The sequence below is a fragment of the Lampetra planeri genome, chromosome 9 (genome assembly GCF_965212315.1).
Source record: "Lampetra planeri chromosome 9, kcLamPlan1.2.h2, whole genome shotgun sequence".
NCBI lineage: Eukaryota > Metazoa > Chordata > Hyperoartia > Petromyzontiformes > Petromyzontidae > Lampetra > Lampetra planeri.
The window spans coordinates 1,441,788-1,469,643 of NC_136115.1; the positions used below are offsets into that span (position 1 = coordinate 1,441,788).

The window sequence follows — 27,856 nt, forward strand, 5'->3', positions numbered from 1 at the left end:
GTCCGGTCCAGACCACCGGTCACCAAACCTCAGCCGCCCATGTGCCCCAACCCTAACCATAACCTCCCCGTCTTCTATGTGCAACACCGCACCAATTTCTATTGGCGAGTCGTTGCGTATCCACGTGTATTGTCGCCGCGACGCTGCACCGCATTCCACCTTTCTCCTGCACGGTATCCACGCCGCAGCTAACGCCCTTCCCTTAGCGGACCGTTGGCTCGAGCGGCGTGTCACCGCCGCACTGGAGGAGGCCGAGGGACTGCTGCTCTCCGCCCGCTGCAGTCTACCAGCGGCCCGGAAAATATTCCTCGGCGAGAAACGAAGCCTCGGCAGATCGTCACCGGAGTTACCTGATGACGCGGGGTGGCGACGAATTGGGCGTCGTTCGGACCGCTCCGTTTTTCTGCTTCTTGTTGATGGGAGAGAGAGCTGAGGACTCATCGACTGAGGGGGGCGGGGAGGGTAGGGGGGATAGCAGGGTTAAAGGGCAACAGCAAGGACCATGCACACTCGCAAGCATTGGCGACGTCGGCATGTGGTCGCGTCACTCCCGTTAGGACTGCTCTACCACCCTATCGCCATGCACCACGTATTAGTAAGGGATTGTCCGAGGTGAACGTCTGCGACCAAACTTCACGAAACTTATGCCACGTTACATTTATTACAATAACACACAAAGCCCTCTTTTTTTTGTCAAGAAGTCACTGCCTGGATGAAGACCTTGCTGCTCTATTGCTATCCATTCTGCCACACAGAGGCATCCGCACGTCCCTCCATAGTAATTCCTTTGGACAATGGACAATGGAAAGTAGAAAAGCAATCCGGCGCTTTGTAAAGAACAAAATGTATATTCTGTAAAAAAAAAAAAAACGCGCCACGGTGGAATATTTCAGGTGGAACGCGATGATAACCGCCAACCGATTTGCGCGTCCAGAGATAAACGATGGAAATGAAGAGGGGAGTCGGGGCGTGGGACGCGGGGCGAACTCGCTCCGGGGCGATGTTCGTGGAGCTCGCTGCGTCACTGCGTGAGTGGCGTCGGTCGTCACAGAGACAGGCGGATTTGCAGGATAAGAGCAGGTAGCTGAAAAAGAGACGATCCTGGGAAGAAAGAGAAACCAGGACAGGTGGCAACCCTACCCCCCTCCCACACGTGTACACAGCGCCCTTGGACGATGTGCACAGTGCAGGATGTCGCCATGTGTACATGTACACGTGTACATGTCAACGTACAGCCTTTCGTCAATCCACTGGTGGATGAAGACCTCTCCAAGACATGCAGGTCATTCGGGTCTGTTTGACCATACTTCCCCACACTGGTCAACGTGGATTCGGTGAAGGTGGGCAGCATAGACGGAGTATAGTACACAGAGGCGGCCCTAGACTAGCTGCCAGCAACTGGCGCCCGAGGGCGAACCATGTGATCGGAGCCCCGAACCCCGAGGGCAGATCCAGGCTGAGGTTTTTGGTAAACTGGGAAACAGATGCATAATGATTCGGTTTGTCCGTCCATCCATCTGTCCAACCAATACATTTTCAGAAATGTTGAGAAATGCATTATAAGTGATATTCCCTTCGTACGTGCACGAGAATTGAAATAATAACATCTTCGTTATTTTATTTGTATTTTTTGTCGGTTTCCCCCCCTCCAATTTGGCGCCCCACTGAACTTGGAGCCCGAGGCGACCGCCTAGTTCGCCTATAGGGACGGGCCACCCCTGATAGTACAGTACAACAATGACTCACCGCACTGCCCTCTACTGCCCATATTGCAATACCAGTTACATGCCGTATTGGATTTAAACGGGTTTGTTTGACCGTACGATAGAGAAACCCCAGGATAATCTACGCCCCACGGGATGCAAAACATGTGGACTGCTGCTGTACGGGCCGGTGAACACGCAACGCACAGAGAAGTCCTCAGATGTCACCCGGCCCCCCTCCACTGTGGCCCAAGAGGTCAGAGCGCTCAGTCAGCAGCACCAAGAGTCCCGAGTTCGAATCCGGGTCTCGGCCACCCTTACTTAAAAACTGCGTTCTCAAGTTCTCGTGCGCTGACTGTCTAGGCCCCGGTCACCGCCAAAGGCTGCACAGAAGTGGTCTTCAATTTGGTTTTGAACCTCCAGCTCCGCGGATTGGGTCGGCTGTCAATGCGACAAAACCAAATCCCGTGCCAGCAGAGCGTGCGGGGAAGGTGCGCCCTCTGTTGTCCACGCGAAGGGTTTGTCGAAAGAAGAAGAAAAAAACGTTCCGCACGAATATCTCGCGAAACACACGGACTCGCGCCACTGCGCCGAGGGCTTCCGTGAAGATTCTTTTGCCCCGTGAGCTGACGCCAGTAGCGCGCCCGGGGGACTCGGTTTGGGAAGGAGACCAAAAGGGCGCGCGTAGGGAGAACGCCGCTGCCACGGTGACGAGGGGCGATTTGCTCGTGGCGGGACGGTGTGGTCACAGGCGGCGTGCGAGATGCGCTGCATCGGAGGTAACTCAGCGGTGGTGCGCTCTTCCGATTTGGCTCCACGTAACGGTAAAATGATAACGCTCGCAAAAATAAACAAGTAAACATCCAGCAGCGATAGGAAAAACGCAGAATTTAAACAAAAATGCGTAAAAGCAATATCTGATGTGATAATTTAAATATAAGGAAGGAGAAAAAAAAAATCTAAGAAAGCAGATCGATTAGAAGCCAATTGCTGTGGCCAGGAATCTAACTCGGGTCACCGAGTACAGAGCATTAGCCACTGCGCTACCGCTCCACCCATGATACCTTAACACTTCCCATGAATCTTTCCGACAGTTGTGGCTCAGATATTTGGACTTTTTATTTTATTTTTGATCACCCAGGTCACTCGCTCTTGCAAGTGAGACCCGTGTACACTGTTGGGCTCTCGCCTACTTCAACAAAGTAAACGAGTTACCCCGAGACATCAATGTATAGGTGCAGCCCTGCAATTGCTGATTCGTGCCAAGATACACGCTGTCCGAGGCCATGGCAAGCAGTTCAGAATGGGGTCGAAGTCATCTAGCGATGTTGAGGTCAAGCTCGTCGTAGACGCGACTGCCCCCCACCCCCCGTCATAGGAACGTGGAACTTCCTCCACTGGATAGGGGCCACCAAAGTTTTGATGAGTGGCACCCAACATTCGTTTGAGCTTTGGGGCACGATCACCTCGTGAACGTGGCTTTGGTCAACCTACGTTTGCTCTCTTGGCAGGCTGCATGGCCCACATGGTTTGCGTTAACTGTCTAAGAAGATGTGCTGCGTGCTATTTATTTGAAGGTAATGGCAGCGGTTATGACGACAGGCCGCAGGGCACTAACTCTAGAGCAATGCAAAAAGCAAAGTGGTTGCATTTTCAAAAACGAAACGAAGCAAAGCAAATAACTTACGTGATTGGATTAATCCATTAACAAAGTACTTGGCTGCAAAGAATGAAAATGATAAACACGAAGTTATGTTGAGAGAACAGAAATGGAAAAGCACAAGGATAGCACAATGGAGAAAACGAGAGAATGAGCGCACACAGTTTTGCATCCCTCTAAATGTCCGTCCGATGATTATTATTGTTTCAAGTAACCTGGTTTTTTTTGTCTCGTATGTCACGCGGACACAATTGCAACGTTTCTCATGGCAGGTTGAAGCACTCGCAAGAGCGTAGGGGTACACTGCATTCTAAAACAACAAGGACACCATTGTATAGTGAAAACAAAAGCTTAGCCATGGATAAATAAATAACAACAACAACATCGCTGCGTAGGTGTTCGCAGGCTGTGCTATACAGCTATTCGACTGTGCTTTTGAGTCGCACTGCACGGTGTACGACATGGTGCCCGACGTTTCGCTGCTAAATAATTCACTCTCTGGAAAAGCTCCGAGGACGCGGCACGAAACGTCGGACACCGAAGCCCAACATCACGCGGTAGGTGGCAACCCGAAAACACATCCGAGAGCCAACAAAAAAACATGTATTTTTTTACAAAATCCTTTCGAACGTTCTACCAAGCGCTGCCTTCTACACAAACAGCCGAGCCAATCAGCAGGCGGACGACGAAACACAGCGAGTGCATGCGACATGAGCCACGCGTGACATCACGTGACGGCGAAGACGGGACGAGACGGGACAGCGGCGGACGGACAGGCGGAATGTCAAACTTACAGGTGCGGAAAGTGGTTGGGAAATCATGAACAGAGAGGGACGAGAAGGGCGGCACCGTCCTGTCGGTGTGCCGCGGGGAGGTGGACATGCAACATGCTTGTTTCAGCCTCTGGTAGAATGACGGCTTGACTGGGATGTGGTGGAAAAGGAGGAGGGAAGGCAACGCAGTGTTAGTCCACAAACAGGGGAAAGTATTGGGGGGATGGGGGTGGGGGGAGAGGTGAAAGAAACAACAAGAGGCAGAATGAGAGGACAATAAATGAAAATGTAAAAATGGTCAGAAATGCACAGAGCCAAGTTCCATCACCTGGTAGTCAGCCCCTTGTGTGAAGGTCGGCAAGGTGTGGACATCTTTATAACAATCATTAAAATGATGATGGACACTCATTTGTAGCCCTTTCTCCGTTCATTAGCGGATGAAGGCTTCCCCACGCCGTGTCCATCACGGGCGTTTTTTGACCACACTTCACCGTGCCGGTTCTATTGCGGGTTGGTAAAAATAAGGAAGGCCCCAGGACCGGTTCAGATATCATTCGACGCTGCTGTCTGCCGTCGCGGGGAACAGTTGGAATGTTTTTACACGTCACACTATGTGCTTATTTTGTGCTTATGGGCTAACCACTGCGCCACCACCCCCTCTGCCCCAGCATTTTAATAATGCACAACCTTTGTCAATCCAGTGGTGAAGGCAGGGTTCCCCATGGTGTATATGTATTAGCACATTACCATTGGGGCACTTGCTATTGATTCCCAGCTGCAACAAGCGCAAAGCCAGTGCCTCGCATCACTTGGACGCAACGTAGGATAACGACTTCGCACGTCGGTTTTCGCAGCCAACGTCTTGAGTCATAATTGATACTTGGGTTAGGCTTCATTCATTACGCGGCCGAACTCAAAACATCAATTACGAGTTGTGGCAATAACCCCCGAATACATCCTGCGGCAAAAAATATTAACATCGACAAAGCACAGGCAAATTATTTATGTCGGAAAGCCTCGCTGGAATCTCAAGACCCATTTTCGGGATAGGTACCCGCTACACCCGGGGGTTTTTGGCCCATTCCAAATCAGCGAGCGTCTGGCTTCATGTGGAAGGAGGACCCATCATGGGCCCTGCCGACACGCCACCACCGCCACACTGTGGCAGGAAGCGGAGGGTAGGGTCGGGAGTGGGGTGAGACACATTGCTGAGCTGTCAATTTGTGGTGGCCAGATTCGCTTCCACAAACCAAGTTAGTACCTCAGTGGGCTTTGCCCGGTAGGATGGGGATGGTTTAGTTGCATTTGCATGTTTTTTGGATGATTTATTTGCCTTTGCCTGCACTTTGCGCTGCTATCGCGTCTTTTGCATTGTTTGTTGCTGCAACGGTCTTACCCCGTGCCCCTACCGGGGATCTGTGGGAAAAAAAGAGCTTCATGGCTCATCGGATTCCAACCAGCAGAATAAACAAATATTCTTACTGTGAAAATGTTCCACGGGAAATACAACTGTGGCAATGAACTCCCCCTCCTCGGGTTTCAGCAGCCAACTGCCGCTCGTTCATTGGCTGTTCACGGCGGTGGAGGCAATGCCTCGCGCGGCTTGCTGACTCCCCCTGGCGTCTTCTACGCTGAATAGCCGCCACTATGCCCTCTGGGCTCCCGTGGCCGTGTGCGGATTTCCTGCATACAGCTCGTGACTTTACCGAAAGAACTAAGAGTATGAATCCTTGCAGTCACGAAAGCTTCAAATCTAGAATTAAGGTGGAGTGGGGCCAGAGATTCTCAATTCCCGGCGTCGCACGACACATCACCGCACAGCGGCTGTCCGTGATTACCCAACATCGGGCGCGTGCAGTGTGTGCAAGCGGCCCGACTTGTTTATCGGATTGGAAAGTTTGAGGTCATCGTGAAACAAAAAAAGGTGGGCTGTTGGCCGTGAGGGGGGGGGGGGTGTTAAAGGCCTGCGAGGAAGGGCAGTCGAAAAACACCGTAATGGGGTTTCCTTTGCACGCCCACTAGCATGCCCTACTCTCAGTGTTTCATTCCTTGGCAGCTTCGTCTTCCTCAGCCGTTGACCTTCCTCCACTCGGCGGGAGAGCGAAGTGGTGCACAATCGCAAGGCTGCGAGTTCAAATCCGGGTTTGGCGGTTGACAGCCCATCGGCACTCTGGGGTCGATAAAATGAGCACCCACTTTGTGGGGAAACCAACAGTGGTTGTTCTATGGAGAGACTCGGCCCCGCCACGGGAATGTGGAATTCCCATCAAAGGATCAGAGTTGTGAACGGGAGATGAGCACTGGATTTTACCTGGGCAGCTGCCTCCTCCACCGGTCTCCCACTCTCTCTACGATCTCTCGCCAATTCCGTCCAGCACGCGCCTTCAACTCTCCTAATCCCATCCTGCCATCTCACCCACTAGTCCATCTAACTGTAGTCACCGAGTAGTGGATGACGCCTTCAATGGCACGCCGTGCAATGACACAAATTGCACTTTATGTTGCCACTAACAAAGCATCATTCAGTTGTGCACAGTCCTCTGGTACCGATAGTGAAACGTAAAGACAGACCGTGTGTGCGTAAAAAAAAAACCATAAGCCGAGGCCTTCTGTCGAAGCCCCCCGTCAACCTTCGCTTTGTGGGAGGTTGCACACAGTGTTGGTGTACGGTGCTTCTTCTGCAAAATTTTGCTGTCTTTTCTTGGATTTTCTGTTTGCACATAGTCACTTGAAGATGTTTTCTTGTTCATGTTTTTGTTTTTTGTTTGTTGCGGTTGCACCCGCTTCAAGAGCCGAATGGCTCACAGGGCTATACCTAATAAATGAACTTTAACTTGAACTTCTGCCATTCTGCTGCCCCGCAGCGTCTACAACTCCTTAATCACCGACTCCCTGGGCTTGTTCAAGGCCAGCCTCGAGACCTGCCAGCGTCTACGAGATGTGGTCGCACTCATGAGCTGAATACATCCAGATTGCGTTGTGATCTACGCATGAAAAAGGTTGAGCGCATCCTCTCGAAGGCACGATGGAGAACTCGCAGTGCTGTGTTGCCACCTGTTCTGGGTTTTCCCAGGACGGTGCTCATTTTGAGGCTAGCTGCTGTCCTGGCAAATCTGTTAAGTCGTCCTGGGACGTAACAAAATCCAGGTTTTGTCAGTTGCACAATAATAATAATGAACACATCTCTCAAGAAGAAGCAATTACATTAAGTTATCCCTTCTTTTGGTATTGTGAGATATTATTCTTTACGTAATATTAATTAATAAGTATGTATTTACCCAGAAAAGCCACACTGGGTCCTCTCTCAGGAGGGGGGGGGGGGTCTCGCATTGCGACGTTTGGTCAACACCGGTGGCATTGTTTGTGTTTAGATATGGGAGGAAATCGCAGAACCTGGAGAAACCCCGCGCAGAACAGGGGGAGAGCGTACACAGGCCCAAACAGAAAGTACCCATGTCAGGAAATCAAACCCAGGCCCTTCTTGCTGTAAGGCACGAGTGTGACCATTGTTACCACGTGTGTGTGTGAGTGAGTGTATGTGAGTGTGTGTGTGTGAATGTGTGAGTGTGTGTAAGTGTGTGTGAGAGTGTGTGAGTGTGTGTGTGTGAGTGTGTGTGTGTGAGTGTATGTGTGAGTGTGTGTAAGTGTGTGTGAGAGTGTGTGAGTGTGTGTGTGTGAGTGTGTGTGTGTGAGTGTGTGTGTGAGTGTGTGTAAGTGTGTGTGAGAGTGTGTGAGTGTGTGTGTGTGAGTGTGTGTGTGTGAGTGTATGTGTGAGTGTGTGTAAGTGTGTGTGAGAGTGTGTGAGTGTGTGTGTGTGAGTGTGTGTGTGTGAGTGTATGTGTGAGTGTGTGTGTGAATGTGTGAGTGTGTGTAAGTGTGTGTGAGAGTGTGTGAGTGTGTGTGTGAGTGAGTGTATGTGTGAGTGTGTGTGTGAGAGTATGTGTGTGGGTGTATGTGAGTGTATGTGTGAGTGTGTGTGAGTGTGTGAGTGTGTGTAAGTGTGTGTGAGTGTGTGTGTGTGTAAGTGTGTGTGAGTGTGTATGTGAGAGTGTGTGTAAGTGTGTGAGAGTGTGTGTGAGTGTGTGAATGTGTGTGTAAGTGTGTGTAAGTGTGTGTAAGTGAGTGTGTGAGTGTGTGAGTGTGAGTGTGCTGAGCCTCTTTCTGCACCGTACGTCGCCAACCCGTGCTAATCGGAGGTGTGACGTCACGGAGAGGTCACGGCAAGGTCAGCCACGAGGCTACTTGCTGACAGCACTTGCCCCCACAGTCTGCTAAGGCTATACGGGGGATCTTTGTTTACTGCAGGGTGTCTCAAACTAAAATGACGAAGAGTAAAACGATTTGTTTTTCTCTTCCCATAAACGGCTGCTAAAGTGCCATGTGGCTCATATCGAAGGCAGTTCCACAGTTTCGTACGTAACGCTTCAGACACTTCAAAGGCATTGGGTGATTATTCGGACAAATCGTGAAGTGCCATTTTTTTTGTTTTGCCACAGTCTGTCCATTAAAGGGTGTACGTCAAACGGAGACCATTTACCGACTGGCTTTTGCCATGCACGCTGGGATTATGCCGATAACGATTTTAGTGCATTCAGGTTCATGGGCGTGTTGAAACCGCCAGGTCCACCAATTAGCCATGTCTCCTGAAGCTAAAGATAATCACGTTCAAAAACGGCAGCCCACGTGCATGCTACCAGGATGGGGCAGTGAAATGTTGAGGGCGCACTTGGCTAATGCTGGGCAGCCTCCCCACTCACCCATGGAATCCGCAACGAGAAGGCGGGCAGACAAAGTGCGTGCGTGTGTGCATGCGCGTAAAACTAATACATGTATGTATTCCATCAAGGTCCTTAAAATCTGCTGATCTCCAACTCTTCAGCACTCGCTCTTTTTGGTGATCGGGTTTTTGTTAGCATGGCACCCAAGCTATGGAACGCCTTGCTACTTGAAATCGGGCAATCAGAGTCGGTAGTTATATTAAAGTCAGCTTTGAAAAGCCATCTCTTTAAAGTGGCCTTCATTCTCTCGTTTGGTCGGTTGCCCCAGGTCTGTTTTTGTGCCATGCATAGCGATGAAATGTAATTATTTAATTATCATTGCGTGCGTGTCAGCGAAAGCTCCGCTGACCTCCTGTCAGCGGAGCCTTCGGCACTTCACGTGACGGCCTCAGAGTGCACCTAGCCTGGCGCAAGCGCCGCGTCGAAGCCACCGCTGCTTAAGTGGCGAGCGGTGGCGGCCGGCGGGCGGCACTCGCTGGCCCCGTCCCCCGTGGGTGCCGAGTGTTTACTCGCTTTCCACTCACAGCCCACTTGCTCCGAACGCGAGTTCAGATTTTTCCGCAGATGCCCGGGGAGGCCAGGAAGCATTTGGCACGATCTGAATCTTAAGAGTTCCTCCACGGCAGCGGCTGTCGGTGGGGTATTATCGCATCGTTAATAGGTACACGGGCGCAAACTCGGTGGTAGGACTTCCGCCGTCGGACGCGACGCTTTGTTACAAAGCGTTTAGCGACTCTCAGCAACCGTGGGGATGGCGTGCTCGGTCAAGTGACTCACGAGTGGCAAAAGATAAAAATACTAAACCGTGCTCACGCAGAGACGCGTGGGGCGCAGACGCGGGGCCACTGACTGTCCGTTGTTAAAATACATTTCAGGGTTTTTTTTACGAGTTAGGAAAACACATGCGGACGAACGGATTCTGTCAATGCTTTCCAACACGCAATCGCTCTTTGGAAGTGTTAATTTGGCGCTACGGAGGCTGACGGGTAGCTGGCAGGGCAAAACGCATTTTCAATTTGATAATTCGGCACAATTGAATTCCTAACGATAGCCATTGCTGTCATTTGTATCAGTGTCCCGAGGTGTGTGTTTGCCTTTGGATGTCTGATTGGAAGTGGCATCGCATTGACTCAACCATGAACACTACCAGTCCACGGGACTGCGAGATGGAGATGTTTTGAGAGTCAAGCACTTACATCCTTTACAGCCACATTTCCTGATTTTCTTGGCATCAGAAATGTCATCGTGGCAGGCCTTGCAGTAGAAGAAAGCTCTGCGAAAGAATAAAAATAAGAATTATGCACATTTTTTTCACGTGCAGTCATAAACGCGATAATTTCACCAACTATATTTTAACTCAATAAAATCAGCAACAAAGGTTCGATCAGTCCGCAAAAGAATGTGATAATACTGCCATTCATTTATCAAGTAAATCTATGCGTTAAGCACTATAACATTACATTAATACTTATTAAAGCCCTTGATCAGTACACTGCCAGTTCAGTGCCTCCCCATGCAGTGTCAGTCTTGATGGTTGTTTGTCCGCACTTCACTACTCTGGTCACTGTGGGTTTGTGCAGGCGGGGAGCGTGCGGGACGCAGGACTGGTCGAGGCATCGCTCGCCACTGATGTCAGACGTGGGCTGGGAAGCGAACTTAGGTCGTTAGATTCACATTCACAGTGCCATGGCCACAATGCTACTGCTGTTCCTCGACAGTTTGTATTCAACAACGAATTTACATTAGAAATATCGTCAATATCGTCCTTCTCAATGCTACGTCGCGTGTGCTGATGTCCTTTCTAGGCCTGCCAGCCGAGGAGGCTACGTCTGACCGCTCACTTGCAAGTGACGAGGAGTTTTGCATCTGTGACATCTGTCCACGCACATCAACGCACGTGCACGTTTTCACAGAGCGCCCCTCCAACTCTCTGTGTTTTGACAGCTGACTCTGCTGTTTGCGCATGTCCTACACGAGTTAGGCCCTCTTTGGGTGCACATTATGGCCGTCCGTGTGCGTGCGTGCGTGTGTGTGCACATCAGCTGCAATTCTCTAGGTGTGAGCTGTCAGGCACTGCATGCGATGACTGTGTGATCTCGTTCAAGTTTATTTCTTTAACCAGGGGAGAACTAAAGATACCGGGAGAGTCTCATTTGATGGTAGAACACTATGTGTGATGATTGTTGCAGTAACCTGTGTGCTGGTCGAGCAGCGTGTGTCATAATTGTTGTGGTAACCTGTGTGCTGGTCGAGCACTGTGTGAGAGATGACTTATGGAACAGTGTTCAATAATGCATCTTTTTTTTAAACATTCCAGCAAATATAGCGGTCTCTGGTGGCAGGAGGGAGAGGCCACGTGACTCCATCACGTACAACATTCAAATTGAAAACCCGTAGTGTATCACGAGATTAAGAATCAAATAATAATCGATGAATCCAAGTACGGCATCGTCACACCCGGTCACAGTACCAAGACATCGAGCGTCTTCCCTCTCCCTGAGAGGACCGATAAGCTCACGAGCATCACAATACGGCTCTGTGTGACGGACCAAGATGGGCAACGACCTTTATCAAAGTAGCCATTTTTTTTTCAAAAGCCGGAAACTCTTTTCCCTCTCCATTTATTATTTAGCGAGCTGTCACTCAAAGACGCCCGACTCAAGGCCTGCGAAATGCATCTCACAAACCGCTGCGTCTTGGCAACAACCCAGGCTCATTTAGACGAGAACAGAGGCTGCTGCTGTACCTCTGACCAAAAATGATAATTTGCAATATAGTTATGGAAATTCCCCAGGGACTCTTTCATGTAGATTGCGTATGAAATTCCACGCGACGGGGGGGATGGTTAAGTGGAATTTTACAAGCAAAATCGTGGGATTTATAAGAATAGGTTTTACCATTTCTGGCAATAAAACAGCTGTGTGAAGATGTTAACAGACCAAACTGAAACCTTTTGCAAGGAATCATGTCTGCATTAACCACATGTACTTGTGGTGAACATGCAAACAAAACGCAGCATGCTCTGGTAGTTTGTGCATTGTCTTTATCGGACGTCCGTGTGAAGGGGCGCGTAACCTCTTGACCTACGGCTTGAATCTTGCATCTCGTAGCGGCCGAGGACTCGCCGGGGCGGGGGGGGGGGGCGTCGTAACGACGCACTCACCGTTTCACCTCCTTGGCATCGCTTGCGATGAAGAAGCCCAAGGTGCCCTCTTGGATCTTCACGTGGTTTCCAGGGTTGATGAGGATGCTGCAAAAGGGTCAACGCGGATGCTTATTAGTCAAGCTCATCTCCGTTGCGAATTCTTAAAAGGGTTTCAAGGTTCTATTTAAAATGTTATTCCGACCCCACTCAACTGGCGGGGTGGGGGTCAACAATAGTTGAACATACAGTGCAACGTCGCCTATCCGACCATCGCGTAGCCCCTCTGACCAATTAACCGCCCTAAAAATAATCTGCCCAGAACGACTTATGCTTACGGGATGTTGCTAATGAACGTTGTTGTAAGTTTGTGCAACATATTCGATTTATATTTGCGGTATTGCTGTACTTTATTCAATTTATTTTACCTTCGTCATTCTGGTTACCCAGGTCGCTCTTGTAAATGAGACTATCCTGGGCTCACTATTCCTCACCCGTTTAAACAAAAATACATCTGAACTGGAAACTCCTAAGTTCAGTACCTGTGCACGGTGTAACTTTACTGCACGAGTTAACGTTATCCGACCGTTTCACATATCCGCCTACATCGTGTCAGACATGCGACGTTGTACTGCGTCATACAACAAAGATCCCCCGTGTAGCCTATTGCAGAATGTTGGGGAACGTGCTGTTACCGAGCACCTATGAAGGCCGGCAAGGCACCATAGAGGGTTGTGTGACCAGAACTATGCCTGGTCACCGTTGGCGCTGGTGTTTACACACACTGCACCTGGTACCCATTTTAGGCCGAGTAGACCTAGAGGGAGGTTCAGAACCGGTTCAGATATCACTCGCCACTGATGTTAGCCGTGGCCGGGAATTGAACATAGGTGACAGGCTTCACAGCGAGGTGCGCTAACTGCTGCATGACACACACAGTACACATACATGCACGCACAAACAGTACACACACAGTACACATACATGCATACACATACATGCAGTACATAAAGAACTTCGCATCTACCGAAAGAACCAAAGAGTATGGATCCCTGCAGTCACGAAAACTTCAAATCTAGATTGAACTTCGCATCTATTATGAAGCTAAGATTACCGAGTATGTATAAAATGCAGAAAGATAAAAAAAAATCTGAAAAATGCCCAAATAAAAACTAAGATGAGGCTTTTTTTAACGGACGATAGCTGAATGGGCAGCGTCTAAGGTGAAGTAAAAACTCCGATGTACGGATTTCCAGCGCAGCTTGTGTGCAAGGAGGTCTGAGTGGGACCGACTCCACGAATGCATTTGTAGGGCACTGATCACCGCACCACCAATATATATATAACATACTGTCCATTACGGGAGCAATGTAGTATGGAAACGCTAACCAGGATATTTGTTAAAACAGGGTATCTCTTGCTCTTATTGGTTTAGAAGTTATGGTATTTGCTTGCACGGGACTTTCATGAGTATTCAAAAGAACCGTTCGTTGCCAGAAGGCGCACCCGTCTGGCTATCCTGCGTATGCTGAGAAGTCCTCCAACGATTTGGTGAGAGGCTATCCCGAGTCCCAAGGGAGCTTGTGTTCATCGACGGAATGAAGCTTGCGCCTCATCATCAGCGGCAGCCATGATCAACCCACTGCTGTATTAAGGCATCCCCCAAACATCAGTGTGATGTTGTTAAAGTAACTTGACAGGACTCAAGAGTTCGGCCATGTTTTTGGACCACGCTGCCACTTGGGGTGACTGCCATGATTGAGCTTCGTCTCGCAGTCGCATCACCCATTGGTTGGAGATGCATGCGTGGCAGCCAATTAGACGCGACTAGCTCTGATTGGTTCAATTTGCACGTGCGGGAGAGTGGGTTGTCGTGAGTAAAAGTACAGAATTACCACCCTTGCTCCCGATTGGTGGGACTTGCACGTGCAGAGGGGGGATGACTCATTTTCCCAGTCGGAAATGCATTGCTTGTTCAACATCAACATTGGTTGATCCTGCATGCTTTCAAATCATGTAGCCTATTGTCTGCAACCGTGTGCGGAGTTCTGATTTGGAGAAATTTACTCGGGTGACGAGGCGTCATTGCTTAGGGTTGGAGCTGTTTTTCCATTCGCTGCGGGTGGCCAGGCGCTGTGTATATAACTATCCGCATTGGAGGGGAGCACCAGCACCGGCAGGAGTCTCAAAAGCAGTGTGGGCCTGCGTTGACAAAGTCGACTCAACAGTGCACTGGGAACTCCCAGACGTTACGTTGTGAGTAAACTACGTCAGGCTGTGTAGTTTATGCTGTACGCGGCATTCCTTGTGACAAGAGTGATTCCGTGTGGCTCGGACCCGGGAAGTGGTCGAAGTGACCGTCAAGGGCAGGCGTCTGTCTCTAGCGCCGCCCTGTGGCGAAGAGGGATCGGTGCAAGCGTGGGCGACCGCACTCGCCGCTCGGAAACACTGCGTGTGGACTGGGGCCGACTCGCTGGCTTGCTGCATGGTGCGAACTGTAGTGCTGGATGGTGGTGTTCGACTGCTGTGGCGCCTGACCACAAGTGAAATTATTGTTGAGTATGGCAAGGCGTCATCTGGTGGGTTGTCGCTTGACCTGCCCTGCACACAAGCTGGTAAATCTGATTTCTGCGGTGCAAAAAGGGGGCTGGGTAGTGGGGGGTGGGGGGGGGCATGGGCCCAAGGACTCACGAATTCCAGAACCCAAAAGTATAACCAAGTGGGGATAAAATCGCGAGGTTTTCATACCCCGCCCCCCTGGAATCCGAATGGTTCTGAAAGGTGGACTCTGCGCACATCTGGAAGGGCTCTCCAAGACGGCCTTGTTTTCAACGTGTCAATTGAGGAATGTGCTGGGTTGCCACTAAGTGTGCGTTTCGATTAAATTCACATTGTATGCTCCCTTTTACATAAAACTGCCCGACTCCAATAGAAACCCTTTGTGGTGGCGTGCCTTCAAACTGACGCGAAGTCCCCCCGACGGAGTCGCACGCGTGGAACTCCACCCATCCGCAAGTGACCAGGCTAACGGCAGTGACGCCGCTAATGCGTCCGTACATCAGCGGCTGTCCTGACCTGTAACTCAACTCTCGTGCACGTGCTCATTTTCATGGCGGCGGGGGGGGGGGACATCTCGGACCACATTCGCAACTGACTTGCAAATGCGATTGCTAAATGATTATCGAGTGTATAATTTTAGTGTAATTTGTTTTAGGGGTGTGTTTTATACTCCCTAGCCATCTAACGTCCTCTTGAGTTCTACCATTGCAAACTCCAGCTCTGGCTATCTGAAAAACGAAATTAAACGACTCCACCGGTGGGCATCCTTATGGGTTTGTTTCCTCCTTTGGCTGCCCCCCCCCTCTGTCCCCATGTATTGGTCTCGCCCACCGACCATCCTCCCTCCTGGTGACATCCTGCCTGGCTGACTCTTGCACTCAATGCCAAGTTCCAGCAACGTCTGCTGGGATGGACTTGTGCTTTGCATCGTTTATCCACCCACTTCAGCCGTCCACTTTAAGAGTTTTTTTTTTTTGTCAAGCCCTGAGAACCATTGTTGTAAGGGCGCTTTAAACATTTTACATTATGATTAGAGTGAAGACCTCTACACTTTGATGGATTTGTATTTGTTATCCGTGCACCTCGGCTGCTCTTCCTCAGCAGTTCGCCTGCTGTATTTTTTCACCTGAAGACGATTGCTTGTGTTGCGATCAAAACGTCGTGATTTATTTTTTATATCTACATGACTTTACCGAAAGACGCAAAGATTAGGTTAGTAGTTGCGCAAATGAGGATTAATGCAACTTTCTCGTTTACAGCTCTCGGACTGTGACAATTTCACTTTCCGATGGCGGGGGCGAGTCGTATGCATGGCTCAACTACCGGCAATTGCCTCGTACTCATTTTATTGAACCCCGAGGGATGTTGGGCTGAGTCGATGCCCACCGAAGATTTGAACTTTCAAATTTGAGTGGCGATCTACTGCCGAGCCACCTGGCCAATTACAAAATAGCATCCTAATTAGTTAGGCAATTTGTTTCAGTCATTGTCATTTTCACCATAACTGTCGCAATAACACTTATCCATGACGAAGCTGGCAGTCGTTGGCGGTGGCCACCGCCGCTGCCGATTGTTTCTGCAAATATTAGACCGGCACCTGCTGCTGATAATTGGCAGACACGCGGTGCCGGCTGGAAATTCCGTGTTCTCCATCACTTGGTGTGGTAGTCGTGGAGAGCGAGGGGGGGATTTCTGTTTGGGGTGGCTGGGTGTGTGTGGGTGGGTGAGAGTACATGGGGTGTGGGTTGGCACTGCTGACTGCCAAACAACATTAATCTCCCACAAGGATGCTGGTCATTCGTACATGACTGGAGTGGCGGGGTTAAGCGAGCCTGACGGTACACATCAGTCGGCACAGGGAACCACTAAATTACGATCGTCACTCGTGATCTATGCACTGTTGGATGAATGCCTCCAAGCTGTCACCGTTGCTGCCACCCTTATAAATGAACACTGCATTTGGCTCCTGCGTACGAGCCGATTTTCATCCCTGCATCTCCACGGTGGATGCCGTCTGAGGGGGTGTGTTCCACCCTTTGGCTGTCGCTCCATGATTCGTCTCGACCACTGGTCACCACCATCGCCTCGTGATGTGTCCTACCCAAGCCCACTTCTCTTTGCAGTCCGTATGATGTCGAACCTGCGTACGTTCTGATCCAGGAGTTCCTCTAACCCCCCATCCCTCTGTAATTCCAAGTGTACATATCGTAATACATTAGTGATATTGAATAAAATATATAGTGTTATCCATTTTCCTTGTCCACTGTCCATAGGCAGTAATACGCACAGATTTAGATTTTTTTAACGTTCGTCGAAATAGTCTAGCAAAATCGTTATTTAATTGTATACCTGTGACTGATAGCACGCCGGGTGGCACCAGTTCATGGCTGTGTACAAACGATATGCACAGAACTGTCAAGGGGGAAACTCGGCCCCCTGCCCAACACCTCCGCTTCCTACCGCCAGACCCTGCCACTGCCGCATAGTCGACACCTGACCTCCGTCTGCTGTTCGTCGCGTCGCCACCATCTGGCTTCAGTTACCCCAGTCGATGGCTGACCGCTAAGTGCAGCACAGGGTGAGCCAACGCAACTCCGTCGTTACAATCGGCTAATTGCAGGCACTTAAGAATTACGTGATTAATTGCTTCCTCCCTAATGTTCTAAGCACATTTTGTTCCAGTTCCCTTTATAATAAACCGCTTATGCATTGCCCGAGACCCAAAGCATTCTGGCGTTTACAAGAGGTTTCATTAACACGCGAGTCTCATCACGAGGCTGCCCGATGTAGCTTCGTGTATCCATCGTGTTTTTGCTCCTGTTACACGCTGCTTCGCGTGGGCCTATGCACAGCTTTCCCTTGTGCTCTACGGCGAGACACGTGCTCGCTCCGATATTGAAAGGATGTCAGACGTGCGAGCCTCTTCCACAGCTGCTAATGACTATAAATGCTTCACGGCTAATGACGGAAGCTGCTCGGAGCTAACGACGATTAATGCTCCCAGCGACCGCCGGGTGAGGACAATCGGCGCGAGTGGCAGGGAGGCAGCAGCTTGACTTTAGATTCTCTGCGCGTTTTTGCAAAGAGAAAAATCGCCTACTGCCGCAGTGCAGCATTTCGGTGAGCGCATTAATCCTGGTATTACACCCCACCCGTATTCAAATAAATAAAGTTCTCTGCGTTAAATATATTTAGGAGTCCATCCTATTAGGCTTCCAGACCTTGCATAATCCAGTAGCGTTTGTCTTAAGCACGCCGAATCGGCGGTCTGGGGATCATCGGCAGAGGCTAAAGAGTTGCTCGGAGGCTCAACTGGACCCATGTGGCAGTCTCAGCTGGCAGCAGCCCCTCGCTCGGTGCCCTGCCCACTTTCATGTAGCCCCGCCCCCCACATGGGTAGCCCCGCCCCTTGTCAAAATATTTTAAGTTTGCGACAAAATGCGAGCTCAACTAATATGTAGGAGGCTTTCGCGGACAATGTTATCCATCGGAGGTTTTTGGGTTGGATCACGCCGCGGTTTCATGCGTCGTTAAACCCGCCACCAGGCTGTCGCCTGATGATGCTTGTTGTAATTACTGGCGAAATGTCTCTAATTGTAAATGTGGGTTAACTCTCCAACGCATCGGTGGCGCTGTACTAGTAACGAATTGGCATGTTTTGTTGACGTGACGCCTTACTAATTGGCCGTGTTGGTGGTGGCAGGTTTAACGGCACATTTCTAATTACGCGATCTAACACAAAAACCTCAATGGACAAAATGCCAGTTTTCAAAAAAGCTTCGGGACACGGGGACAGACTTCCTGAAACCAGTGGGGCTGCCTCTGCCAAACGAACGTTTTTCTAGCCTTGTACCCATAGGCTGGTTAAACAAACACTGCTACTGGTGGTGACCCAGATGTTACTGGCGAGTGCCCGCTCCTCCATGCCGTCCATATATTGCACAACAGACTCATCACGATGGCATGCTGTGAGATAATCACTGAATAACCAATTGGCATGCAGCAGCAGGCATATTGTAAGGAAAGTAATGAACGTGCATGCGGTGAGGAACGGCGCCCAAACGGGGCATTGACGGTGACGTGTCTGGGATATGTCCTGCAGGAACACGGATGGTGGAGTTTGCTTGTGAGAAAAATGCAGTGAGTGATGTAGGTTATACATAAAAAAGGTTGACGGTGTAACTGGTCTGTCAGGATTATACAAAAAGCTAAATAGGAGACACGTAAAATCGACGTTAACACAGGTTATTTTGTCGATTGCAATTATTTGCCCCAGGAAAGTTTCGCTACGTCAAAACTCATCGGCAGGTTCCTGCCACTGGGGATTGGCCAATGTCATGAATGACTTCACGTGGCAGGAGCCCGGAGAGAGCTGTGTACGAGGGGGGGGGGGGGCGACACTTGGCACTGCCACGTGACGCCCGTTACACCCGGCTCGTGCGTGGATGGACCTCGTCGCCGATCTAGTTTCCTAACCAAGCTCAAAGCCTGCTGCCTTGCCGTCAGAGATCGTGTGCGTCCATTCGGGGGGTGTGGGGGGGGGCATTTAGTTTAGTCGGCAAACGCAGATGAATGTGCGACGGCTTGCTGCTTGATCATTAATAATGAGCTCGCAGCTGGGCCCAGGCACGCGGGGCCCACCCCGTGATTTAATTTGCATTTCGCGTGCCGTGGCAAAGGAATTGCCGCTGCGTAGAGGGCTTTGCTGCGCGGCTCGCCGATGCGTCGCGCGGTTGTCGTGCGTGTTTGGCACAACGTCCGATATTTCTATTCGACGATTTATGAAAAGAACTCGCCACGGGCCGGCCGACGGCAAGGAGCCGAGCCCAATCCGAGTCGGTAAATGTCAGCATCTGGCAACTTTCTTCCGTGGTCGAGGGAGAAAGTGAGCAGCTCGGTTCGGTTCCCCTGAAGGGAACTGCGGCGTGCGGAGCGAAACGTCGGACGTCGTGCCGAGCAACGCGCAGTACAACCCGTGCAGCATATTTAATCTGAGAGAGGATGTCTGGAAATGGCATAGAAGGCTAAATGTGGAGAGCTATGTCGTGAGGCTGAGCTTGACCCCGACAGTTCGTGGCCTGCCGTGTCTTGTTCGGTATGACGACCGGTCAATTGAAATGTTTCTTCCTCCACGTGCTAATTTCGCGTGGGAGGAAACTGGAGAAGCCAGAGAGAACCCACGGGGCATTCGAGGGGTAGGAGGCGGCAATTGGCACTGCCATCTGCTGGCTACCCGGCACACGGCCCCACGTGGAGCCACGAGGCGAGCATCATGCCAAACGCTACGCAGTGCAGCAGAGCGGAGAGCCGTGGTGTCGTGTTCTGGTTATACTAAAACAACATTTTTTTTTATTTGACCAGGTAAGGCCCGCTGAGCTTTACAGCTGTGTTTTTCAGAAGCGACCTGGCCACAAATGATAGCTCAACCAAAGTGGCTTATCACGTGGGAATTTCAAGGAGCCAAATACTCTAAGCGTGTGATGTTGATTCTCTAAATGTGGGTGGAGAAAAAAACCGGATGACCCGGAAAAAATAATCCACGGGGAGAACATGCGAACTCCAAATATGCAGGCGCCGGGGTTGGGATCGAACCCACGACCTCCTGTATACCAGGCGAGGCAGTTAACATCTCGCCACCGTGTCTGCTGGTGCCTGGGGTGTAGTTGGCAGGGAGAAGTCCGGTTGGTGAGGTGAGGTGTGGGATGTGCTGTCTGCAAGCAAAGATGCTCGTCGCTCAAGTAAACGTGGGTGGGCAAAACGACACTAAATACGACGGGGAAAGGGGGGAGGGGAAACGTGGAAGGATGATCACCGACGTGCAATAGGAGGACTTAAAATAAGTAATACACGTGACGTACATATGCCCGGTACAATCACTTTGATGCATACGCAGGCACAGAACGGACACAAATTCCATTTCTAAAGCAGGCAAACCAGAGGTGAGTAACCGAGTGTAGTGGATCATACCGCATTTGGCAGCTGAAATAAAGACATTAGGAAATTGCGCGTTATTTTTGTAGATGTATAGAGATTTTTCCTGGTAATAAAACGGCTGTCTTAAAGCAAAGATTGACTCTTAAGCATGGTAGGTGTAACGTTCAACATCAGGTGCTTGGTGCGGAGAGAAAACCTAACACTCCAAAAAAAAAGCGCAGTGTGAAATATCTGCATAAACACAAGTAATCATGAAAAATGTATTTGCGGTCGTTAAAATAAAGAAAAATGCAAATATACATTCATAATAAATGGCAACTTGTTGGGCACCAGTCTTTTACTAAATAGTGAAAGTTGACTACAGCAAAGTGGAGTGAACTCATTGTGAGCGTCGCATTGGCGTGGGTTGGCCGTGGTTGGGGATATTAAACAGCGACCATTACTTGTCAACGCACTTCGCCAACTTTGCAAATGCACTGTAATCTCACGCAAAGGCACCACTGGTATAACAAGCGTGTCGATCTTCGTGGAAAGTGCTGTTGGTGGGCAAGCTGCACGCGGGGACGGGTCGTGTGGCCAGCACGGACGGCCGCCTTTTGTCTCCCCGCGACTGATGTTTTATGCACCGCTCCTGGTACTCTTGAGGCCAAGTCGACCTAGAGGAGACTCTGCACCGGTTCAAAAATCGCTAGGCCGCTGACGGTAGCCGATCAAACTCTACATCTGGGTTCGTAGCGCAGCGTGCCACCGTTACCCATTCGTCCACACTTTAGCACTTATTTTTAAAAATATATAATCTCGAAACTGTGGAAATGAGGTCTTTTAAAGGTCCAATTTATCTTGACGATCGCTTCAATAACTTCACTGGAGTCAATGAATTGTGTTTATTTAATTAAAGGCTGGTGTCCCCAAGGTATATTCACAGCTCTTCTCATTCATTGTCACCCTACAAATTGTACTCTAAATATACACGGGCAACAATAACTCGTGTGATCAACACATTTTTTTTGATTAGCTTCTAACATTCGTGCACACACCTTCACGGTGTTTCATTAGGCATCTGTGCCTCGATAGGTGCCGATGTTGTTTGCCAAAGTTGCTCATCGCGTCAAGACGGGGGTCCTTCGTTCACCGTGGCCACTGCACGAAGTGTTCTCCCGGTGGTTTGAAAACCGAACGGGTGACTGTTCAAATCCAAACGGCCAAAGAATTTCGATTTAAAGCTTTCGTGACTGCAGGGATTCATATTCTTCGTTCTATCGGTAAAGTCACGTAGAAGGGAAATAATAAAATAATAAAAATAAAACATAATAAAATAAAATTCTCGCGTCCTGAGGACACTGCTTGCGTTGTGGCCGAAACGTCGTGAGAATTTTATTTTATTATGTTTTATTTTTATTATTTTATTATTTCCCTTCTACGTGACTTTACCGAAAGGGCCAAATAATTGTTATTTCACACACCTTTGTCCGTCCACTGATGGGCAAATGTCGGTTGGTGAATGGAGGGGGGGGGCACCAGGACCGGTTCAGAAACCACACGCCACTGCCGTTAGCCGTGGACCGCAATCTAACTCCAGTCATCGGCTTCACAGTACATGGCGCTAACCGTGGCGCCACCGCTCCCCTTTCGCTTAACAGTTGCATATGCACTAATCAACAGGTACATGTGTAAAATGGAACGCTAGGGCTGTTCTGTATGGCTTTCCACTTTGTATTATCGCTTCGATACGAGGCATCGGGGGACATGACGGTCGAACTTTATGCGCACGACTCGCCTGCTCTCTCGCATGTCCGACTTGTACTCGATGGCAATGAGCAGCAGCTTCAGCTTCATGAAGACCAGCCTGCAAAACACACGCACGGCCGTCACTACGAACGCTCGGCGTGCACCACCACCATAGGGCTTTTAATACTTTTTTTTGCCCTTCCACCCCGCGCACCTCCAATTAGCACGGGAGGCTACGTACGGTGCGAAAGAAGTTCAACATACAGTATGTACAATAATAACGCGGCATTTACTGGTGCCACGGAGATTTCGACTAACCCTGTCGTTTTGAAATCGAGCAATGGCAAAGATTCCTCATCATACTGATGGGCGAGCATACCTTTCAAGTAAATAAGTAATATAAAAAAAAAAAATTTTAAACACGCTTTAATGAAATGTACCGTACTAGTAATTGAAGAACTCCACGACTCAAGGAAGTGACCCCGAAGCTTGCCATAACGTAAGGGACCGTGGTCATTTACAGCCAACCTCAGTTGACCGTGGACAATGAGACCCAAGCCGAAACATAACATATAAAAAAGAATGTTAAAAAATATTTATTTTTATTTTTAATGATAAAATATAGTATTGTCATCAGTATGACATAAGTATACCAAGTTTGCAGTCGATACCACCTCGGTCACTTCTCTGGCAGTGACAAAAGTGATTGTGTGCACAAAATTAGAAATGCGGTGCTGATGTTGCCAGGTAGGCAAATTTCCCCCCTCAATTACCCAATTAGTGCGGCTAAGATGCTTGCAATGACGGATGAGTGTCGTTTGCGGGTCAATCCGATGCGGTGGGTCTCGTGTGACCACACATAAGAGCGCTTATCTTAATTAAACGTTGGCAATGTTCATTACAACGGAACTGAAATGTATTACATCACAAAGTTGCACAACATTGGTCAGTGCTGCTCGACTACAGTGTCTGCACCCACCGCACGGTCCACTTTCTCCGTGTTCACAAATCTATTGTCTGCTGAAACACAAATTAATCCGCTGCTACAACTGGCGCTTAGCAATCACGCAAAGCTGGTTGCCGTGGAGGGCCGCGAGCACTGGAACTTAAGGTGGTGCTGCTCGTGATTGGCATGGGAAATCGCTTGCTTCTCCTACTGCTGCTGGCAGAAAGTGAGAGTTCAATGGAGCCCTCCTAGAAGGTTGGCATGGCGGGGGTGGGGGTGGGGGCCTGTGGCTGCCGTGCAATTGCACCGCCTGCACACTTGACGTCAATGCCACGGCGTCGAGGCACGTGTGTGGATTGCGGGCTGCGGTAACGGCGCAGCGAAGCGCGGTTCGTCATTGTGAACGCCGCCAACGGCCGATGTCGTGTTCTCCTTTCCTTCAAGGCCGTGTCAGTGGTGGCGGCGGTGGTGGTGGCGCTATCGTGGTGGTGCAGGGGACGCAGACCCACTCGCAAACGGTGGGGAAGGACAGCCCCGTGAAGGCGTTGGACAGGTACTCCGTGTACATCTCGTTGGACACTCCCTCCAGGTAATACTTCTGCCAAGTGTCCTCTTCGATCTGGTGCGGCAAAGGGACACGCAGAGGCAACAACAACCGCCATTCACCACTATGTAGTGGTGACGTCACCACGACGCTTGTGCCAGGCCATGTGCACCTTGAGGCGCGCACACACACACACCCACGGTCGCATCGATTTGCATTGCTGGACATGAACGCCATGGTCCAGCGAGATGTCGCGTAGCCACCGAGAAAAATAAACCACCCGCGTCCACTGCAAGTTCTTGTTAGTGGTGTAACTGTCATTTCTGACAAGCCGGCTGATGTAAGTGTGCAAAATGCCCGGCGAGAAAACCGTAGCTTGGGGAGAGGCACGCATCCCCATTGTCAATGGCATCGACCCCCAGGGAGCATTGTGATGCCGGTGACAGCGGCACACTCGCCACGTCTAATAACACGTCTTTTGTTTTTGCTGTTGTGTGTTTTCCTACAATTTTATTGCCAAATTGTACTGTCAGTGTCGTGAGACAAAAACTAATCTCAGAGTGGTGCAGTGTTAGGGGGGGGGGGGGATGGGGGGACGGTCCGAGGGGAATGCTAGATCACAGAACTACTGTTAAATGTCATCACGTGATGTGTCATCCCCGTGAGGGATTCCGTGTTTTCTCACCCTCCCTGCTACAGGAGGGCAATTGTTTTTTTTTGTTTGCTGCATGACATTCAAACCGATTTATATTTAACTGCGAGCTGGAAATAATCCAAATGTAAGTGCAAGGCCAAAGTTGACACGCTCGCTCTTCATGCACAGTCATTGGCAGCTGGCCTGACATCATCGGCTCGCTACTCGTCGAGGAACCCGCTATTAAGTCACAGGGGTGACCGAAAACCCGGATTCGAACCCAGCCTCCCGGCGGCGCTGGCTCAAGGCTCTGACCTCCGAGCTGGCGAGCTGATGGTCGTGCCGTGCGCTCTGACTGACACCTTCGGTCAATCGCACGCGGCGGTGCCTCCCTCCCGGGGACTCGGGACTATTCTGAGTTTCCTTTTAAACGCGGGGTCAAACACGTTAAGCCGCAATTCTACACGCAGCGATTATAAATACACGATACAGTATGTTGTTACGTCCCGGATGACAAAAGGGATATAAATAGTAATATAATAAAATAACGGCGCACAGGGTGGAACGCGTCCGAGAGGGACGTCCAACCGAAGGAGACGGAGCGATGAAATTGGTTCCCGTGTGCAGGCGCTGGGTGCATCGTTTACAGCAGACAGATCGCGAGAGGTGGCGATGGCTGCTTGGGATGGCCTTCATCCAGCAGTGGATTGACCGCAGCTCATGGCGATGAAGAACACAATTCATAGCCTATTAATAATATCTGTCGGACATAGCGTGACGTTCCGATGGGCACCTGGTGGCAGATGCAACCTTTTAAATATAAATCTGCGGTTAAACGGCAGTTGTGGGTATTACCGACCGATGCAAATAAAGCCGACAGCGAGGATACGGTGAGATGCACAAGGGATACCGGATTCCCCAGGCAACACCGTGGGCGTGCCACCTGATTTTCCGTGTGACGTCTTTTAATCCAGAAAATACGGTTGTTTAAAAAAAAATTCTTGCCCGTGTGGGGCGGGGGTGGGGTGTTTGCATTGTTATAGCTGTATCTATTAAAATATGCATTTATTTAGTTGTAAGCCATGCATATACATAGATTTAATAAGCTTATAAATATGCCGTGTGAATTATAACAATTCACAGCCCTGTGTTACTCCACCGCCGTGTTGATCATGGAGGGGGTGGGGGGGGTGCCTTGACCGTACATCATCGTGCCGGTCGGTACAAGCTGTGAAGATGAGCAGCATAGCTGTACTAGCATAGAAGTACAGTACAACAATAGACGTTGCCTGTCTGTTCGCTGTGCTGCCCACAGTGTCACCCTGCAGCAGCCTATAACACCTGCCACACAGGGTTGTTGTCCGTCCAACTCCTGCTTGGCTAGCCAAGATCTGACGAGAGTGTAACATTCACAGTGACTTGATCATCGGCTGCACCTTTGTGAGTATTCTATAGATGAGGATGCAGAGCGGCAGAGTTGTATCCCAGTGTCTATACAGAAGAGGAGTGCAAAGCCAAAAACTAAGAGCAAACTGCGGCTGTCATGTCCAAGTGATTTTTTCACAAACGATCATTGACGCAGTGCTCTCCTGCGTACAGCTCTGAGCCAGTTGGGACTTTCCACGTTCCCACGGCAGACGACTGCCGTTAACTTCCCACACTAAGTGGCGCAGAGGGGTGCGTCAATCTCTGACCCAGGATTCGAATTCTGGGGCCTTCCAACTCACGAGCGGCTCAATCGTGCGGAGCCACCGGGTCGGACGGCACGACCGCTGTGCCCGTGTGTGTGTGCGCACATTTAACTTATTTCGCACCGTACGTAGCCAACCGTGCTAATCGGAGGTGCGGGGGAAGGACAACAGACTAAACACAAAAAGCAGTTCTGATCAAATGAGTTTTCAGGCTGGATTATAAACGAGGTACGGACGGACGCGGCCAGCCCTTGACGAGGCGCAGCGCGTGCCCCGCCCACTCGGTTTCCATCCCTTGCTGGCAGCGTGGCTTGACGGGACGAGGCCACCGTACCCGCGTTGGAAGTGTCATCGGCGCGTTCGCACATCTACAGGTGCCTTCGAAGTAGCCCCTGGGAGACACGGCGGTCTAAAGCTCTCAGTGTTAATTCGATTTGCATCCTCCATTTGTGGAAGAAAAAAAGAAAAAATCTAAGCGGACCAAAACGCGGTGCCCCCGTTATTAGTCAGAAATAAAAACACGCGTGGACACTCCCCCAGTGTCCTTGCCGAGCGGTGTTTAGTCTTCCACTAATTGCGTGGGTCGTAAAGAGGTAAAGGCTTGGCCCTGCAATTGCTTGCTCGTGCGCCTGTTGACGGACAGCGGAGTTAAATGGAGCCCCCTTCTATAAAAGGTATTTTGGTCTACTCTTCCATGCGAGCTGGACGTCTTTCAGGAGGGGGTGGGAAGTAACCCACATTTCTCCTCGCCGCACGTGACCTGCTGATCGACGAAGCGTGGTGTACGCATTTATACTGCCACGTCGGGAGATTGAACCGGTGACCTCTGGACTGTATAATATATAAAATATCGTAAATATAATTATACAATGAATATTACAAGAACCAAGGTCGCATCCCCTGACTTGCCGAATATTTTCAGGATATGCTGTAAGGCTGGCTTGGAGGTAGGAATTATTGGCATAAGGCACCAAAATGAGACTACAAGGTTATACCTATCAAGAGTAATGCTAAATGATCGCACCCAATGTTCCTGCGATCCTACAAAATTGTGTGCGTGGAAAAATAACGAGGAAAAATACGTTCAGTTTAGTTTTTTGAAACGGCGAATTTTGATGCTCGCCGGTTTGGGCCACGCTCACCTTGATGTACGAGCGCATGGAGAAGAGGTTCGCGAGCATGGTGGAGAGGCCGGGCGCGAGGCAGCTCTGGGCGATGAACCCGAGCTTGAGCTCGGCGAGGCAGATGGCGTCGTCGCCCTCCTTCCAGTTCCAGCTCGGGATGTTCAGGAGGTGGGCCTGGACGCAGGGGCAGCAACAACAACGGAGGAAGTGGTGGTGGCGGCGGTGGGGGTAGTGGGGGGGAACTAGCGGGCAACGGTGCTTTTGCAGTGGTTTCAACGGCGCCGTGTTCAAGCCATCGCAGGTCACAGCAATGCTCGCCCACCCACTCACCACAGAGCAGGTCACATCAACCCACCCACCCACCCACTGACTTGGCTACCTACTCATTCACCCACCCACTTGCCCACACACCACACTGCAGGTCACAACAACTCCACCCACCCACCCACTCACTCCCCACACTGCAGCTCACTTCTCTTTTTGCTTATTCCCACCCACAGCTCCACCTTTGAGTTCCCTCCCACCATCCCCAATCTCTTACAATAACCTCGCCAAATTCACGAAACGTAAACTCGCGTCTTTTACGACGTTGCTCGTGCTGTCTGCTGGCCTGCGGGCCTGTTGCACAGCAAGTGTTACA

General features: G+C 50.2%; 1 protein-coding gene and 1 long non-coding RNA gene across 2 annotated transcripts in view; one reads left to right on the forward strand and one right to left on the reverse strand.

Moving 5' to 3' along the window:
• Positions 1–27,856, reverse strand: part of LOC144720535 (calcium-activated potassium channel subunit alpha-1-like) — a 98,234-nt gene that overhangs the window by 24,998 nt on the left and 45,380 nt on the right. The window contains exons 14-21 of the mRNA XM_078597321.1: positions 27,235–27,390; positions 23,733–23,842; positions 22,327–22,395; positions 20,226–20,267; positions 12,078–12,164; positions 10,111–10,187; positions 4,158–4,286; positions 351–444 (exon numbers count right to left, since the gene is read on the reverse strand). Of these exons, the coding sequence (XP_078453447.1) occupies positions 351–444; positions 4,158–4,286; positions 10,111–10,187; positions 12,078–12,164; positions 20,226–20,267; positions 22,327–22,395; positions 23,733–23,842; positions 27,235–27,390 (764 nt within the window). The remainder of the gene's footprint in view (positions 1–350; positions 445–4,157; positions 4,287–10,110; positions 10,188–12,077; positions 12,165–20,225; positions 20,268–22,326; positions 22,396–23,732; positions 23,843–27,234; positions 27,391–27,856) is intronic.
• The window catches only part of LOC144720536 (uncharacterized), a 49,890-nt gene continuing 36,237 nt past the window's right edge, over positions 14,204–27,856 (forward strand). Inside the window, exons 1-2 of the long non-coding RNA XR_013585773.1 lie at positions 14,204–14,312; positions 23,668–23,812. This is a non-coding gene — a long non-coding RNA (uncharacterized LOC144720536). The remainder of the gene's footprint in view (positions 14,313–23,667; positions 23,813–27,856) is intronic.